At 36.0% G+C, this 17,721-nt stretch overlaps 1 protein-coding gene across 13 annotated transcripts in view; it reads right to left on the reverse strand.

Moving 5' to 3' along the window:
- Positions 1-17,721, reverse strand: part of NRXN1 (neurexin 1) — a 1,086,089-nt gene that overhangs the window by 588,956 nt on the left and 479,412 nt on the right. For all 13 annotated transcript variants that reach the window (XM_081833532.1, XM_081833535.1, XM_081833540.1 and 10 more), the window contains one exon: positions 12,416-12,854. In XM_081833532.1, the coding sequence (XP_081689658.1) occupies positions 12,416-12,854 (439 nt within the window). The remainder of the gene's footprint in view (positions 1-12,415; positions 12,855-17,721) is intronic.

The raw sequence follows: 17,721 nt of genomic DNA on the forward strand, positions 1-17,721 counted from the left end.
TATATATATATATATACATACATATAATATATATATAATATGTATTCTAAGCAAAAGTTGTATGGAATGAACACAATGATTTCTGTTTTTAAGACAGAAGTGTGATGAGTGCCACATCCTGTTTTCTAATTTGTTCAAAAAGACTTCTTAGAAATGAATATATGATATTGAGGGACAACTGTTAGGAGACACGGAGTAAGTGAACAATGACAAAGTTTTACAAGAGTGGGGATTTGTTTTTTAAAAAATATGTAATTTTCCCATATGCCTTCTTACTCGTGGAACAAGCCTGATTCAGCTCAGGAGGAAAAAAAACAAAACAAAACACTTGGTGTACACGTTATGTTAGAAGTCTGCACTAAGGTGTTTGGAGGGTTCCCAAGATGAGGAATTCTGTGGCTGGATCACACCTGCGCTCTCCTCTCTTCCACAGAGTTTGCTCACTCAGTACGCTATGTAGTTTCCATAGTCATGGTGTCCTCATTGGGCCAGGAATTTCACACAGTCACCCATAAACCGTGTGACAGTGAGGATGGAGTGACTGGCTATCCTAATTTTTATTTATGGTGTGTTGGTGCCTACTTTGAACAAATTGTAAGAAAATTCCAGTATGTTTTTATGAATGTGTTTGTTGTGGCCAGAGTAATATATTCACTATAACTCTGTGATTAGACCATGGTTTTCTGATTAATCCTAACCTAATTTAATCCACACTTTTTATACAGTCTAGGGCACACACGCACGCACGTCCCCCCCCCCGCCGCCCCCGCCCACACACATGGTGAAACAAAAGTTTAACAGAAAAATATTTAGCTCTATTACTTCTGAGGCATTCTGATATCTTTTTCTTACACAATTTTATTAATACAGATGCTGGACATCCCCCACCAAATTGATTTCAGGACTGATTAACAGGCTGTAACCCACAGTTCAAAAACCACAGACTGAGAGGTTACTGTCATAAAGGATAAGATGTTTTTCCCATTGCTCCTCATTGTCCCTTTGTGAGATAATTTTAGAGTTCTCATGGGAAGAAGCAATGCAAGATCAGAGAGAAAGCAAAAGCAATATAATACTAACCTCAACTCCAATACAATCCAAGAAGAACTAGAACTTTAATTTAGCCCTGGATTCAAGGTAAGGAGGTACGCTGAGCATATGCATATATCAGATATCATTCATTAAAATATTTTGCAGGGCGCCTGGGTGGCTCATTTGGTTGAGCAACTGCCTTCGGCTCAGGTCATGATCCCGGGGTCCCAGGATCGAGTCCCTCATTGGGCTCCCTCCTCAGCGGGGAGTCTGCTTCTCCCTCTGGCCCTCCCCCCTCTCATGCTCTCTCTCACTCTCTCTCTCTCTCTCAATAAAAATCTTTAGAACAAATATTTTGCAAACAAATATAATAGAATGAGACAACTGTGACTGAAAAGCAACTACTATCTTCTCTACAAGCTTTAGCAATCTAGATGCACTTACATTTTAGAATATCTTTGTAAAAAATCCGTCAAAAAAAGGAAAAGAGTAGAACTTAATTTAAGTGGGAATGGAAACAATGATTTTTATATTCTGAAGATTCACAAAATAAAAACTGTATTTAAATATGAGCCAAGCTTGTATTTACATTATATTATATTATATATATATTATGTTTATATTATATTTCTATTGATATAATATTTAGCCTACATATGTGCAAATGTCCTGAAATGTACACATTTCTGGTAAGGGATTCAAATCCCAAATTCCTTAATGATTTTATTATTGATACGAATCAAAGGACATTTTTACACAAGCAAAAGACTCATCACAGAATCACTGAATTCATTTACACCAATTTAACACATATATATGAGGACAGTGAAGTTTCAATATTAAGGTCCCAAGTGCCTATTCATTACAATTGAGTTATAAAAGCAGTGGTTACCAAGAAAATATGAAATGAATACTTAAACCTTGTTGTTTTTGATAATTAGAGACAATTGAGTAGTTGCTACAGCTGTATAGATCAATAGAAAATGAGAATTTTCTAAAGGTTGAGATAGGACCAGATGTAGATAATTTTTAAGAGAAAACAAAAATCTAAGTATATTATTGGTTTATCCCTCTATCTAATTCCAAGAACTACAACTATATATGTATTGTCTTTGGAATAGCTTGATTATTTCATACATTTTACCTTCTTTCACTATAATTACCTTTGAAGTTTTTGGTAAATTAAATACTTTATGTAAACATTGCTATATTTGAGCTGTAAAAATCTGTAGATGGTGGTCCTATTTGGATCAGTGTTTCATGCTTCAATATTTAAGAATCTAAAACACCTTCCTATGTTATTTTGCCCTTAAAGAAATAAAATTTCAGCTAAAAAACCAATATATTTCTGTACATATAACTTTTGTAATCTTAACATAGAAATCACACTAACAGGGGTGCCTGGGTGGTTCAGTCGATTAAGCATCTGCCTTCAGCTCAGGTCATGATCCCAGGGTCCTGGGATCGAGGCCCACATTGGGCTCACTACTCAGTGGTGAGTCTGCTCCTCCCTCTGCCGCTCCCCCTGCTTGTGCTCTCTCTGTCTGTCAAATAAATGAATAAAATCTTAAAAAAAAAAAAAAAAAAGAAATCACACTAACATATATTAATGTTTAAACCTGGTCGTTTTCATTGCATATGCAAAGGGTAAAACAAAGGTGACAAATAGACAAAGTAATAATTATTTAAGAATATTCATGAAGCATAACTAATGAATCCATGCTTTATGTAAAAGTATACATTAAAGTGAAAAACTGTTGAAAACAGTTCTTAGTTTATAAAAATGGAAATCATCTTTCCCATTTTGTTGGTATTTATAACTGGTTAGTTTCTACTGTTTTGTTTTTTTTTTTAAATATGTAATTTTTCTTGGCCTTTCTGCTTCCAGAGTAGTTTTCAGAGTGAGAAGAAGCATAGAGTGAAGGGGAGATTTAAAATAAGGTAATTTGGTTTTAATTACTACAAAAGTTTAAGTGACCAGGAAATGGGAGGTAGAAAATTGTGTGCTATAATAAGAATGCTTTTGCCAGGTCAGGGAAACCAACTTCCATGCTCTAGCTTTTGCAACTAACTAGCTAGCAAGCTGAGCCAAATACTGGATTCACTAGGCCTCAATGTGGCTCTTACAAAAGATAAAGGAATTGACTGGTTGTCACTAAGGTTCTTTTTTTTTTTTGCCGTATTTTTTTTAATAGAGAAAAGGACTGAAAATGTGAATATAGTATTTCTTCTATTTTTACAAATGGATGTGTTCAATACAAAACACTGTCAGCAGCTAATACTATATTTGTTGATATGCTCAGATCAACTGGGTACACAAGCAAAACTGTAACATTCCCAAATGAAATATGATCAAATGCTTTGACATGCAGTTTGCCTTCTTCCTTCACTTCTTAACAGAAAGAGCTTTTTTGGATACATTTTGTCAACACTGAACAGAGTAAACAGCTTTTTCAAGAGACCAGAGTGTTTTCCTTCTGATTCACTGTGGATGTCTACAAGAGTATTTCCTTTTAAGTTAAAGCATTTTACAAATTCTTCCTACTGAATCAATTTACATACTTTTATCACCACTATTTTTAATAAGTAACTTTTTTTACTGACAATTCATTCCACTGTGTCCCAGACTTTCTGTGATGCTTGGAGAAAAGAAGCAGGGTTCATTTAAAACACTCTTGTTTATGATGGATGAAACCACAAACTTTTTGTGTTCATTGCTACAAGAAATGCTCAACATTTAATGCATATTGTTTCTTGATATCTCTTTCCAAATTGCCAGTACAGTTTCCATTTCTGGGAAACTAAGGTTCTTTTTTGAAAAAAGTTTTCTGAAATTGCCACTTAAATTTTAGTTACATACAAATTTTTTTTTCTTTTTTTTAAAGATTTTATTTATTTATTTGACAGAGAGAGACACAGCGAGAGAGGGAACACAAGCAGGGGGAGTGGGAGAGGGAGAAGCAGGCTTCCCGCAGAGCAGGGAGCCAGATGCGGGGCTCGATCCCAGGACCCTGGGATCATGACCTGAGCCGAAGGCAGATGCTTAATGACTGAGCCACCCAGGCGCCCCCAAATTTTATTTTTCTACAATTCTGTTTCACTTTTTCATTGCAGAAGAGAATCAGATTCCAAAAACTTAAAAATTTGTCAAATTCATATTCTTTTTTTTTTTAAGATTTTATTTTATTTATTTGAGAGAGAGAGAGTGAGGGGAGAGGGGCAGAGGGAGAGAGAATCTCAAGCAGACTCCACACTGACTGTGGAGTCAGACGTGGAGCTCAATCTCATGACCCTGAAATCAGGACCTGAGCTGAAACCAAGAGGTGGACACTTAACCAATCCTTCCACCCAGGTGCCCCCAAATTCATATTCTATCAACAAATTTAAACTCAGTAACAAGACATAATATAAGTGCTAAAAGTAGAATGAAACATTGATTATATAGTATGATGCAAAATGTAAAATACAGAAGTCCAACAAAATAGTAAAAAAAAGGAATCATAATATTGACAATGGTAGTTTGGGATTATGAGTGGATAGTTTCTTTCTTTTTAGCTTTGCGTCTTTTTTTTTTTTTTTTAAGATTTTATTTATGTATTTGAGAGACAGAGAGTGAGTACGGGTGGGGGAAGGGCAGAAGGAGAGGGAGATGGAGAAGCAGATTCCCTTCTGAGCAGGGAGCCCGATTAGGGGCTTGATCCCAGGATCCCGGGATCATGACCTGACCCAAAGGCAGAAGCTTAACCCACTAAGCCACCCAGGTGCCCCTTGTGTCTTTCAAAAACACAATGTCACATGTTAGATTTATAATAGGGACTGAAATAAAGTTTATTTAAAAACAAAGAAAAATAAAATTTTAATATTCTGTTTTATGCTTATTCCTATGTGTTTTCTCCTTACTTGGATCCACCCATGAGTCAGGAATATCAGGAATTAAGCCAGCATATGAAGAAATAAATCTTGGAAAAATTTAAAAGTTTGATAATATCTTGTAAGGGGAAAGAAGAGGGGGAAAAGAGCACATCATGTTCTATGGACAAGTGGAAATTGAAGTGGCCTATTAGCAAAATGACCTATCATTAGCTTTCAAAATTAAAAATGCATTTCACCCAGCAATTCCAGTTCTCAGAATCTATGCTATAAAAATTCTGATCAACATGCATAAAGACCTAACATGAAAATTTTCTTTATAAATTAGTTTAAAACAGTGAAATTTTTTAAAAGTAAAAAGTTAAATGTCCATCAATAGAGAAATGACTAAATTCTGATATGTTCAAACTCAGGGATACATGATTGCCATTACAAATAATGGCACAGGAAAAGCTTTCAGTAGGTTTTTTAAGTTACCTGACAATTGGTGAAGAATGGTCTTGTTCATGTAAATAAAAGTTCTACATTTATTTTATAAGTGTAAACATATGTATAGCTATATTGATACAAAGGAAAATACGTGGAAATACATGGTTACCTGTGAAGGAGGGAATGAATTGGTGAGGGAGGTGTGTGGCACGGGGAAACTCTTCGGACCTTTCAAAATGCTTGAACATTTTCACCAATAGCACATATTTATATGTTACATACATGCCATGTGTTAAGCACATGCACATATACAAACACACATACAAACTCATAGCAATATGTATACATACAAATTTTTAAGATTATCATATACAATGTTGGATAGTTATAAACATCAAGTGGCATATTTTATAATTAAAATATTAAAATTAAAATACTATTCTGAAGAATTTATACAGATTTCGGGGTGCCTGAGTGGCTCAGGGACACCTGGGTGGCTCAGTCGTTAAGCGTCTGCCTTCGGCTCAGGTCATGATCCCAGGGTCCTGGGATCGAGCCCCGCATCGGGCTCCCTGCTCTGCGGGAAGCCTGCTTCTCCCTCTCCCACTACCCCTGCTTGTGCTCCCTCTCTCGCTGTGTCTCTCTCTGTCAAATAAATAAATAAAATCTTTAAAAAAAAAAAAAAAGGATTTATACAGATTTCTACTCAGCACTCCACAATGAGAGTCACGGCTGCTGGGTGTGGCCTATTTCCTCATGGTGCAACTGACACCATAGTCCAAGGTCTGCCCTATAAACTGGTAAGCCCAGAAAGGAGATTTGGTAGACTGAGAGCAGGCTCCATCTCTCAAGGTTTGACTGATTTACCAAGCCCGTAAGACCGCCTAATAAAATAAGAATGCCAAGTTATTAATTCTGTATAAGCTATTAACTGTCACAGGATATGGAATGCTTCCTGTGTAGCTCGGCCAGTATGAGATGCCAGCTTACAATCCAAATGTTTATTCACTTGTGATGGGAAATTTAATTGGTAACAGGAACCTGAGTACTCATATCTCTATAACTGCTCAATTATACCCGTCTACTATAATCAGACTTACAATGAAGAATTATGTTTATTATATAGTAATAGTAAGTACATATGTTATATTTAAAATATATATATACATGTTAACAGAGCCTGGAAGAAAATGTACAAAGTGAAAAAAGAAAAACAAACTGAAAATCTGTTTTGGGGGAAAGAAAATAGATGACTTTTTTTAAGTTCAAAATAAAGAAATAAATAGAAGCATTGGTTTAATAAAATTTAATGTAACAAATTTAGGCAAAATTGACTCCGTCTAGTCAGTCATTGGGATAGTCAAATAATTAATAAATTATTGATAAAGTGCTTCAGTTTTCCCACTGATGTGTAGTGGTTTAGAGACATGCATATAAAACAATATTATAAATTTACTTAAAACTATTTCAGTGTTGGCAACGAGCTAGTAGGTAGAGGCATGGGAGGAATGTTTATAGTCAAAGAGCAAGTTTAAATCAAAACCTAAACAGAGAAATCGTCTAATGGTTGTTCAAGTAGAAATGTTTAAGTGTGGTGATTCATGAATGGTATACACAGAAATCAGTGCTGGTAATAGATAGCTAGAAAGTGCTGTTCACATCAAACAGTGATTACTATAAACCTCTAATTATGTGCTCTGGAGAGAGCCTGTGCCTTTCCCACTGTAATTTCTAGTTCTTAAACTGGAACTCTATGACTTCAATTCAATCTCAATGGTTTCTTAGCTGTTAAATGTAGGCTTACCCATGAATAACCACTGATACAATCTGCTGTGCCTTGCTGTACACAAGCAGAATTTGACAATAATAATGAGTTTTCTCTTTGGTTTCAATGTGTAATGATGGTTTGCAAAAAAAAAAAAATTACTGGAAGTTTGCTATAAAAATACTTGAGAGGATACCCTTGACTGAGCCAAAAAGCTTAACGCAAATTTACACAATACTCATGCTCCAAGAAAACAGTCATTAACCTCATCCTAATTTTAGTACAATTCTCATTTTAGCTAAATACCTGGACACAGTTATTTTGTGTTAAGTTTCGGGGCAAAAGCGAGGGAAAGGGGAACTCTGGAAAGGGAAGAGGGGTTGGTAAGGGAGCGTTCAGCTCTAAGTCCTGCAAAATTTGCAGAGTAATGAGCCTCTTCGATCATATTTATTAACTCAGCAGCTTAGAGGTTTTGCTCTGTTAAGTAGCTAAGCTATCCATGGAAGATACTCACTTTGTGCAGCACTCAAATCACACACTCTGACTCTGTACCTTGTATGGTTCCTCCTTTGCCAGTCTAGCCCAGGATCTGAAAAGGCCATTCATGGCTCAGCCTACCAGGCCCCATGTCACTGGTCACAGACTACTCAGGCAATGGAAGAAGCTACACTGTACCAAGACAGCAGCTGTGGCCAACAGTAGCAGTCAAAGTGGAAATAAAATGTCTCTTTCCCATGTCAGAGAATGGAAGAAGGGAGGTACAACCCAATACAATTACTTGTGGTGACAATGAAGTTCTAGAAATTCATCTGATGGCAATATTTCTCACCACACAAGGGGGTCATACATCCACCTTTTAGTGAATAAAGTACTGAAGGGCAAATTGCCAGAAAGATGGGCAGTGCAGGTGACTATCTTCCCTGTCATTAGCATGCTTACTGTGTGACTGCATATCCCAGTCCTCAGAAAGGAGTGAACACCTTCCCTTAATTTTCCTTCTACCTACAGGTTTGCTAAATGATAAAGCGATCTCATGAACAAGCAAAGATAGCAGTCCTGTTCTCATAAGAGCTGGTCATTTTTGTACCAGGCTTACCACAGTCTCTAACAATTATGTAACTTCCTCACTGCAATTTTTTTGGGGGGACACCTGGGCTTGGAGGATGGCTTTGTTTTCATAAAAAAGGGCAGCACCTGTTAATTTATATTGTGTAAACTGCTTTCAGGAAGTAAGGTAAATTCCTTAAAAACTTGCATTACAACAAAAAGAGTGCTATTACTCTTCAAATGTAAATATGATACTACTATTTTTAGAATATTAGGGGTGGGTTGGAACTGAGACATTCACATATTTTTATTCTTTATTTTTCCTTGCACCAAATATTTATTAAATAACTGCTATTGTGCGAGAAAGTACCAGGACCTGTAGGTATAAACATAAATAAGACATTTCCTTTCATTCATAGGTTTCTTTTATAAATTGTTGAGGGAATATTAAAAATTCAGTGTGTCCACCAAATCTGGTTTTAACCCTACCTCTGACCAAGGTAACCAGTAGTTACTGGCATCAAATTAATGGCCATGGCTTTATTCCTACTAACTTTAGAACGGTCAATAGCAGAAAGAATAATTCTCAGCCCTAAGCTCCCTCTACATTAATACCAGAGAAAATAACTCATTAAATATTTTTAAATATTCAGCTGAAGAGTATTCCAGGCAACCTTCATCATCCATGAGTCAGAAGGCAGCCCACACTGACCTCTTGTCATAGAAGTATCATTTTCCCACGTTATATTAAGACTAATTTTCATAGAGCCTCTGAATATAACTGGTGTGAAAAATGGATAAAATGAATTAATTCTCTGTTTCTTAGTTTTAATCGAGCTATAAATCTTAGTATTTGACCAACCTAACTCAGAAATATCCTTTAAGTAAAATAAAAGCTAGTAGAGTTATTCATTCAATTTTTAAAAGGCTGCTTTATAACAAACCAATGCAGTGTGCAAATATAGAACTTAATTAAAATACTATATATAAAATATTAACAGCTGCAGTTATTAACATTACATTAAATTCCCTTGAGCTAGGCCAACATAAAATGAGCTCTCTTTTCTTTCAGTTTAGTAAAGGGCAGAACTTGGTGTAGTGAATGAGCTTTAGTTTTTACACTGTTTGTCTCAATCCACTAATCTGAAATTGTAATCACATAAAAGTACTTTACTAGCTGCACATCACTGAACATACTAACTTAATCTTTCCTTTGGATTCCAACAAAAATCTCTTGTCTTATTTTCTTTCTTAATGTAAATTATACTGTCTTAAAGCATCCCTCTCATCTTTCCATCCAGCACTGAACTTTCTAAATTAACACAGATATTCTCTGCTTTTGACTTTTTTCCAATGAGGGCACAAATAGGTCAGTTAATAAACTATTGACAATTTGGAAGAATTAAAGAACTTAAAGAAAAAAAAGTGGATTTTAATTGGCCTGGATTAAGGCATTTATCCAATTCTTATTGTAATAGGTCATCCAAGGAACTTGGGAAACTAATTAGACCACATCAACACTTAAGACTAGAATAAATTACCATTATCAAATGAATAATGGCTGGTTTTGTTTTCCTTTGTACATTGTCTGCCTTTATTAAATTTTGACATTAACCCTGTATTTCTTCATATAGTTAGAGGTGAATGAAATACAAATGATCTGAAGTATGGTAATTTTTGCCCCTCTGAACTTCCAAAAGATTTCCACTTAATGGGGCTACTGGGTGGCTCAGTTGGTTAGGTGTCTGCCTTCAGCTCAGGTCATGATCCTTGGGATTCCTGCTCAGTGGGGAGTCTGCTACTCCCTCTCCATCTCCCTCTGTTCCTCCCTCCACTCATGCTCCTGCATTCTCTCTCTCTCTCAAATAAATAAAAATCTTTTAAAAAAACAGATGTCCACTTAATCTAATCAGTTATGTTTTAAATTATTATGAAGTCTGAAATGCCTGGGTGGCTCAGTCGGTTAAGTGTCTGACTCTTGATTAGACTCAGGTCATGATCTCAGGGTCGTGAGATCAAGCCGCACATCGGGTTCAGTGTGGAATCTGCTTGAGATTTTCTCCCTTTGCCCCTCCCCTGGATTACACTTGTGCTCTCTATGTCTCTCAATAAATAAATAAACAAATAAAAATAAATTATTATGAAGTCTAACATGTACATACATACTTGAGAGTAATTTAAAAATTTTATTCTAGGTGTATTTGAAGTTAAACTGTATCATCCAGAAGTTAATCTTTCAAAGCACAAGATCAGTCCATGCTCCATTCCTCTTTTTTAAGACTTCTGTTTGGAAGTTCCTAAGTAGACAATCAACTCTGCTAACTCTGGTAGAAACAGGCTGGAGGAAGTGAAAGGGAGGTACTCTATTGCTATATTTCTGTATTCTCCTCAATGTACACTTCTCAGCTTAAATCAGAAAAAAACCCCAAAAAACAAAGAGGAATCCAATTTCTAATGGAATCAGTATAATGCAGCAGGGAAAAAAAAATTGTTGTCTACCTCAGTCGCCTAAGATAATAGAACTGGTAAAAGAAGTATGGATAGCACAGACTGGTAACTGATCTTCCCTGTGGAAGATTTCAGGGAAACGAAAGAACAGAGGGAGACCAAGTTTCCAGAGGGGGATGAATCAGAAATCGTCTCCGAGATATCTGAGGATCAGAGCAATGGGTTCTGACCTTCCTTCAATTTTCCGCCTTCACCTCTGGCTCCCTCCCAATTCCCATTCATTCCATGTCTTTATTTTATTGGGCAAAAAGAGAGAAAAAATATTTGTAGGATGTCAATCACAATCTTTTTGATTGATGAGCAGGAAAACAAGGCATGACTAAGAGTGAAATAAGACACAGTTTTGCTGAGGGAAGCTTGGAGGACACAAGTGACAAGAGGGTCTATGAAAGAAGCACTCACCCCAGGACTGCAGCACGGCCCTCCTAAAATAGAATGGTGATCACAGATGACTGGATCTGAAAGAAGCACTAAGTGTTTTCTGGTCTGTGCTGATCATTGGCTGGAAAGTTTTGCAAAAATGTAGAATCCTAGATCCCATCATTGTTGATACCCCTTCATCAGGTCTGGGAGCCAGTCAATACTGGGTCCTTCCCAATATGTTTCACAAAGGAAGAAATTCAGACCCACAAAAAATGCCTTGGGCAAGCTTACATCGCTATTTAGTGGAAAATCCAGAGTGCACGGTATGGTATATAAGTAAATAAGGGAGTGTAGGGAGGGAAGGGAGGAGAGTATTTAGGTCTAAATTCAGTTGTCTTCTATTATAAGAAGCTAATTTGATTTGTAAGTGAGAGGAACAATCAGAGCATGGGAGCACAAGGTCAAGAAAGTAAAAAAGACATAATATATAGTTAATATACCTAAAATAAGTTGCTTCCCTCTCTCCCTCTCTCTCTCTCTCCCTCTTTCTCTACTTCTCTCTGTCTCTCTCTCACTTTCTGGGTTTCTACAAATGCTATTCCCTCTGCCTGGATGATCCTTGTCCCCACAAACCTAATGCTAGTCAATTCCCTAAGCCCCCTAATCCAATTTCAAATTTCAAAGTAAGTAAATATTATTTCTTCAGACCTTCCCTACAATGCCCCCACCTTTCCCCAATCACACACGTGCACACACATACACAACACAGGCACACACACACACACACACATCTCTCTAGGAAAAAAAGCATAGCAAAAGGAATCCAGAGAAAAGAATTCCTATTGGCTCAATTCCAAACATCTTTCATTAGAAAGGGAAGCTATTTGGAAGTCAACAGAGTTTTGCCCGTGTTCTTGAAATCCTACTGCACTGATGAAAGTGTTTATGATACCACAGATCCAACTTGGATAAAAATTAAACTAAGGATTTTCTATGTGGATTGTTGAATTTTCTTTTTTCATATTTTGTATTTGCCACTCCAGGCACCTCCAAACATCCAATGATATAAGCAATAATTGGGAATACAAGAACCCTGAATTTTGTCACTTGCAAATTCAAGAGAAAATTTTGTGCAAGATTTGGCACTTGATTATCCAATAAATCTTCATTTAAGAAGTGATTCCAGAAGACATTTGAGCATTTGGGGTTTGATGCCCAACTATTATGATTAATTAGCTCCTTCTGATTTGTATATGATGTGAAACAGAAATAATAACAATTTCCTTTACCCTAAAGACAGAAATGCAGAAAATCTTTAATATGTCTTGGTTTTAATTCCCTTGGTGAGTGGGGAAAGGAGTGTTCCAGCAGGTAAAGAGTATAGAAAAAATGATAAATTACCTGACCGTCCATCTCTCTGGAAGTCCACATGATACCATTCTCCATCATTCACCTTCTTCTGTAGGGCTTTGATTTTTATTGTACCTGACCCCATGTCCAGGAGGAGGTAGAGATGGCCATCTAGCATTTCAATAGCAAAGAAGTCAACCTTTATCATCTGAGGGTGCTTGGCATCTTTTTGGTGTCTTGGCTTGCCATGGCTAAATAAAATGAGGCCATTTGGCTCTGTTGTGCGGAAATCAAATGATATGGAGCCTGTTTTCTTTGCATTCCATTTAGGCAAAGAGATGAAAGACTCTGGGGTTTCAAAGGTGATTGGGTCCAAAGTTGCAACATTCTCACATTTAAATGCTACCACTCCGTGGATCTTCATCTTAGGGTCTCCTTGCTTGGCAAGTCGAGATAATTCCAACCTTACATCGTTATTTTTATATACAACCTGTGGGCAGAGGATTAGAGTGAGAAACCAGGCCCATATTTTAATATTTAGAACTTGTCTTCAGTTCATATAAATTGCAACACATGTAACACAATGTTTAGTGCATTTTGATAAATAAGATAGCTTTTTCAGCCAAATAAAATTCAAGTATCAGCTCATTAAATAGTAACCATTCCAATCTAATTTCACTCAAATACTGTGTATATACACACACCCACACTGGTTGTAGATGACTCAAATAATTTGAGTGAATCTGCATACAGTTTTCATTATTTCAAGTGTGTATAGACTCAAACTTACATTTTGCTTTTGTTGTTGGCTATTATACTTTGTTTATTAAATATAAAGGTTTTTCAGTTTTCCCACTACTAAAGTATTTGAAATTAAATATTTTGAATGACAGTTCCCTAAAATATAGGATCTTGTTTATGGTCTATATAGCCACAATGGGTATAAACTTTGTAAGATAATCCCAACACGTTGAGGTAGAAAACATCCTGAATTTTCTCAGAAAAATCATAAAATACAACTAAAACTGCAGAAGCTCTCTTTTCCCCCTTGGCCTACATTAACAACTGTTTGAATAATGTTGGGTAACTTTGGAACACTGTTGGCTCTAAATCCATTCAACTTGTATTACTTGTGTTCCATTTACTTTCAAGTATACAAATGAGGAACAAAATTTGTCCTGTTCTCTCATTTCCCAAGGCACTTCATCCAAATTGGCTAGGTGGTTCTGAATGCTTGTTGATAGTCCGATGGCTTTTTGGACTCTGAACGGCACATTGGACAAATCCACCAGAAGAGCTCCCAATATTATGCATCTGCTATCACATCACCTTAATAAACTTGAAGCCATTCTGACATAAAGATAAAAAGAGATCCATACCCCGCCTCTATAAAATGCATACCATGCATAATTACATTTCCAAAATACATATGTCATACTGACTTAAGAATAAATTAGCTATCTGTGTCCAGAGAACTATCTAAAGTATTTTAAGAAGCCATTCAAAAGTTCATAGCAGTCAACACTGACAGATTCTAAATTCATTTATATTCATATAATAGAAAAAAAAAAAAAAGACAGCCTGTGTCTGATTAGTGCTATAAAGTTAACTGGTCAATACAGCAGTTTATTTCCTCCAAACCTATGGCAAAACCTAACTAAGCCAACAGTTAATGTGGCTAATGAATTTCGTGATATGATTTGTTAATGGATACTTTATTTTTCAGTGATTAAGAGTGTAGGCTCTGATTATCAGACTCTTGGAGTTCAAATTCCAATGCTAGCATTACCCAACTGCATGATCTCTCCAAGCCTTATTTTTTTTTTCCTTTTCAGGGAGGTAACGCCTTACAGGATGGTTGTAATTATTAAGGAAGAAAATGAATGTAAGTGAGAGAATCTACATAAAGGCAATCAATCCAATGCCAGGCATATTGTAAAATTTTCAATAAATATCAACTACATCAAACTACATGATAATAAATACCATCTCTTCATTATCATCTAGTAAACACAGAAATAATGTAAATTAATTCATTTTAAGGAAATGCTTAGAAATTAAGCACACACATATAATTAGTATTTTATACCTGATTTGCGCCAAGCAAAGAAGTCACATCTTTCCACTGCTAGTCCCGGTGTTTCAGTTTATATTTATCTTGAAGGAGGATTATTATAAAGAATGCCATATCCATTATTCTTTGAACAAATATGTATAATGGTTTAATAAACAAATGCTGACAACAACAGAAAATGAACTTAAGCAATAACAAAAGGGAATTAGATTAATTCTTTTTTTTTTTTAAGATTTTATTTATTCATTTGAGACACAGATACAGAGAGAGAGAGAGAGCATGAGCAGGGAGAGAGGCAGAGGGAGAGGGAGAAGCAGGCTCCCTGCTGAGCCAGGAGCCCAATGTGGGGCTCGATCCCAGGACCCTGGGATCATGACCTGAGCCGAAGGCAGACGCTTAACCATCTGAGCCACCCAGGCGCCCCGGAATTAGATTAATTCTTAAGTATACTTTCTTGAAGAGAGAAAGAGCTATTAAGCCTTGGGAAAGTTGATTTAGGATTGTCTTTCTTTGGGGATCTTTAGAAGTGGAGAAAATGGTTTCTATGGATGAGTTTCCAAGTTTTTTAACCTCTCACCATGCCTTTCAAGCTACCCAAGCCTATATTTTTTTCCACTTTTCTTGGCAATTTATATTTTATTATTTGGAGATCCCTTGACAAAGATATTGATCAGGAATGAGTGTAGTATTCTCTGACCCCATTGATGCAGATGATAACGTTGACTATGCTAACACATTGCCCGTGAAATAGAACCACTGCAACAGAGTCAGGTGTTTCTGACATGAGTAAGTAGGTATAAGGCTGGGTATATTGCCTCATGAGTCTAATACCAGCTACAAAACAGTTGAGGGATGTGGGGTTAGGGCAATTCTAGGTAAGGATTTCAGTGAGTGATTTATGATCTCATAAGTGAGTTGGATGCCCTGGCGAAAAGAAGGGTGAAGAAGATGGTGAAGAAAAGTAGGGATTCCTTTGATCAGATAACTTAGGGTTAGCCATGCACACACACTGCCTCCACACCCAACCCCCCGCACCCCCCCAAAAAAAAGAATCTCCACCAGAATCTATGCTTTGTGTAGACAGGGTTCTTGCTCACTGAAGTCAAGCATCCAGATCAGTGTCTGGCACAAAGCAGACACTCAATAAATATTTGCTGAGTATTGAATAAAATTCTTTATTCACTTTTTTTAACCTAGTCCCAGATTATAGACTATTATTAACAATATTTACAAATGTAGTTATGTAAAGCAGAATGTGGTATTGCAGACTAATCTCACAAACTGGCTACTATGTTTGGTCTATTTCTTTAGAAAAATGTGGAAGCTGCTCTGCATGTTCAGTTATAAACGGCAAGCTGGCCTGTGTATTGGAAAACTTTACCTTCAAACTCATATTGTGGGGTTTAAATTACTTTTGGAATGAAAAACACCTGAGTTAAAATTATCCAGAGGTAGAATCATTTTCCTAGAAGAACTATTTTGAGGAGAAGCATGATGTACTGTGTTTTTCCTTCTCGTTTTGTATTCTTTGAAAGGTAACTCCAGAAGACAGAAAAGCAATTTAGGATAGGCAGGCTGATAGTTCTCACAACTACACTACTACTGCATCTGACTCAGATTTCCTAATCACCCTACTTTTCCAAAGTTAGACATACTCTTCAAATGACCTGAATAGAGTTCAATTATAATAATAAGTAGACAGCAAGCACTCCAAATCTTTTAAAAATTCACATGTAAGCTATTTTTTTGCTTCTTTCTGAGAAATATGGTTCTGAATCATTTATAATTATTCATATATCTTTTTTCATATATTTTTCATTTATGTCAAAAGTTGTAATTTATTTAATAGTTTCAACTTTCAAAAATATCTACATACTCTATCATCTTAACAATTAGTGATGATATTATTGCACACTCATTTGGGTCTGTTCATAAAATCAAGATTTCTTTGGGGATATTAACCTTTCCTTTTGTTTTTTTGAAGAGTAATTCACAATGTTGAATTTCACTTCTCTGCTTCATGGGCTTATATCATAAATCCCAAAGGGATAAAAACATGAAAGAGACTAGATTTTTTTTTGTCATCTATAGAATTTTTTAAATGTCCCTCATACTTAAATATGCAAGAACAGGAGCAATATGTCTGTATTTTTATATTCCTAGGCTTGAAATATGAGGTAGACAGTCACTGAGTATTTTATTTGATCTTCAAATTAATCCTAAAAAGACAAGGGAAATAAATAGGTGAAAAAAATAAGTTTGAGAGTCTGGGTATAGACATAGTTTAATCACAAAGCTCTTATCTAAGTCAACTTGCCTAACCTATCTCTCAGTTTCTTAATTTATATATATATATATATCTAAAAAGGGAAAGCATGTCATATCTATCAATCCTTGAGCTTTCTCTGCCTTAATCTATGTGATTTGGGACCAAGGTAAAAGAAGTTCTATTGCTCCTTCTCTATGTCTGGTTTTTCCCAGTTGTGGTTTTCATGTCAGGATATTGCTCTCTATTCTGAGATATACTGAAACACTAATCCGTTAGGTAAAGAGAATGTTCACTACATCTTTAGGTACACAGACATACATCAAGGATTATATCTATCTAAGGTTTGTACAGATGGTATTGAAGAACTGGTGGCTGAGAAATAAGGCCCTTTCCACAGGAAGTGGGAGTGTGTGAAATATGCGCATCAGTAGAAAGCATTTGCTACTCAAATAATAACTTTTTTATTGTTATAAATAAATGTTTAAGCTTAGAAATTTTCATGAGGCTCTTGAATTCATTAACATGCATTGATCAAGGCTTTTCATATCTTAACTATGAGAGTATACAGGGTGATGGGATGGGCACTGCACATAAAGTCAAGGAGTGATGCAGGGATCTAGACTCAGTGGTGACCTCCCTGAGAACATGAATGGTTTATTCTAATCTGAGTCTTGGTTCTCTTCCATTCTTGGGAATACTAGTAAGTAAGGGCTAAGAATCTGGTTCTCAAGATTTCAAAGAGAATTGCAGGTCACCCACTTGCAATCCTGTGACCTTGTGCAAGTCCTTCAACCTCACAGAGGCTCACTTTTATCTGTAAAATGGAGTAATCATATCTACCACATTAGGAAATATAATAAATTATATTTCAATGAAATGCTAACAACAGGGCCTGGCATGGAGGAAGGGCCGAATATCAGCTGCTCTTGTTAGTGTTGTTATCATAAATAACAGTATTATTATTATTAATATTATTAATAACAGTATTATTATTCTGGGAGGGAATGAATGGAG

The sequence above is a fragment of the Leptonychotes weddellii genome, chromosome 10, assembly GCF_054177405.1.
Source record: "Leptonychotes weddellii isolate Sample4059 chromosome 10, ASM5417740v2, whole genome shotgun sequence".
Taxonomy (NCBI): domain Eukaryota; kingdom Metazoa; phylum Chordata; class Mammalia; order Carnivora; family Phocidae; genus Leptonychotes; species Leptonychotes weddellii.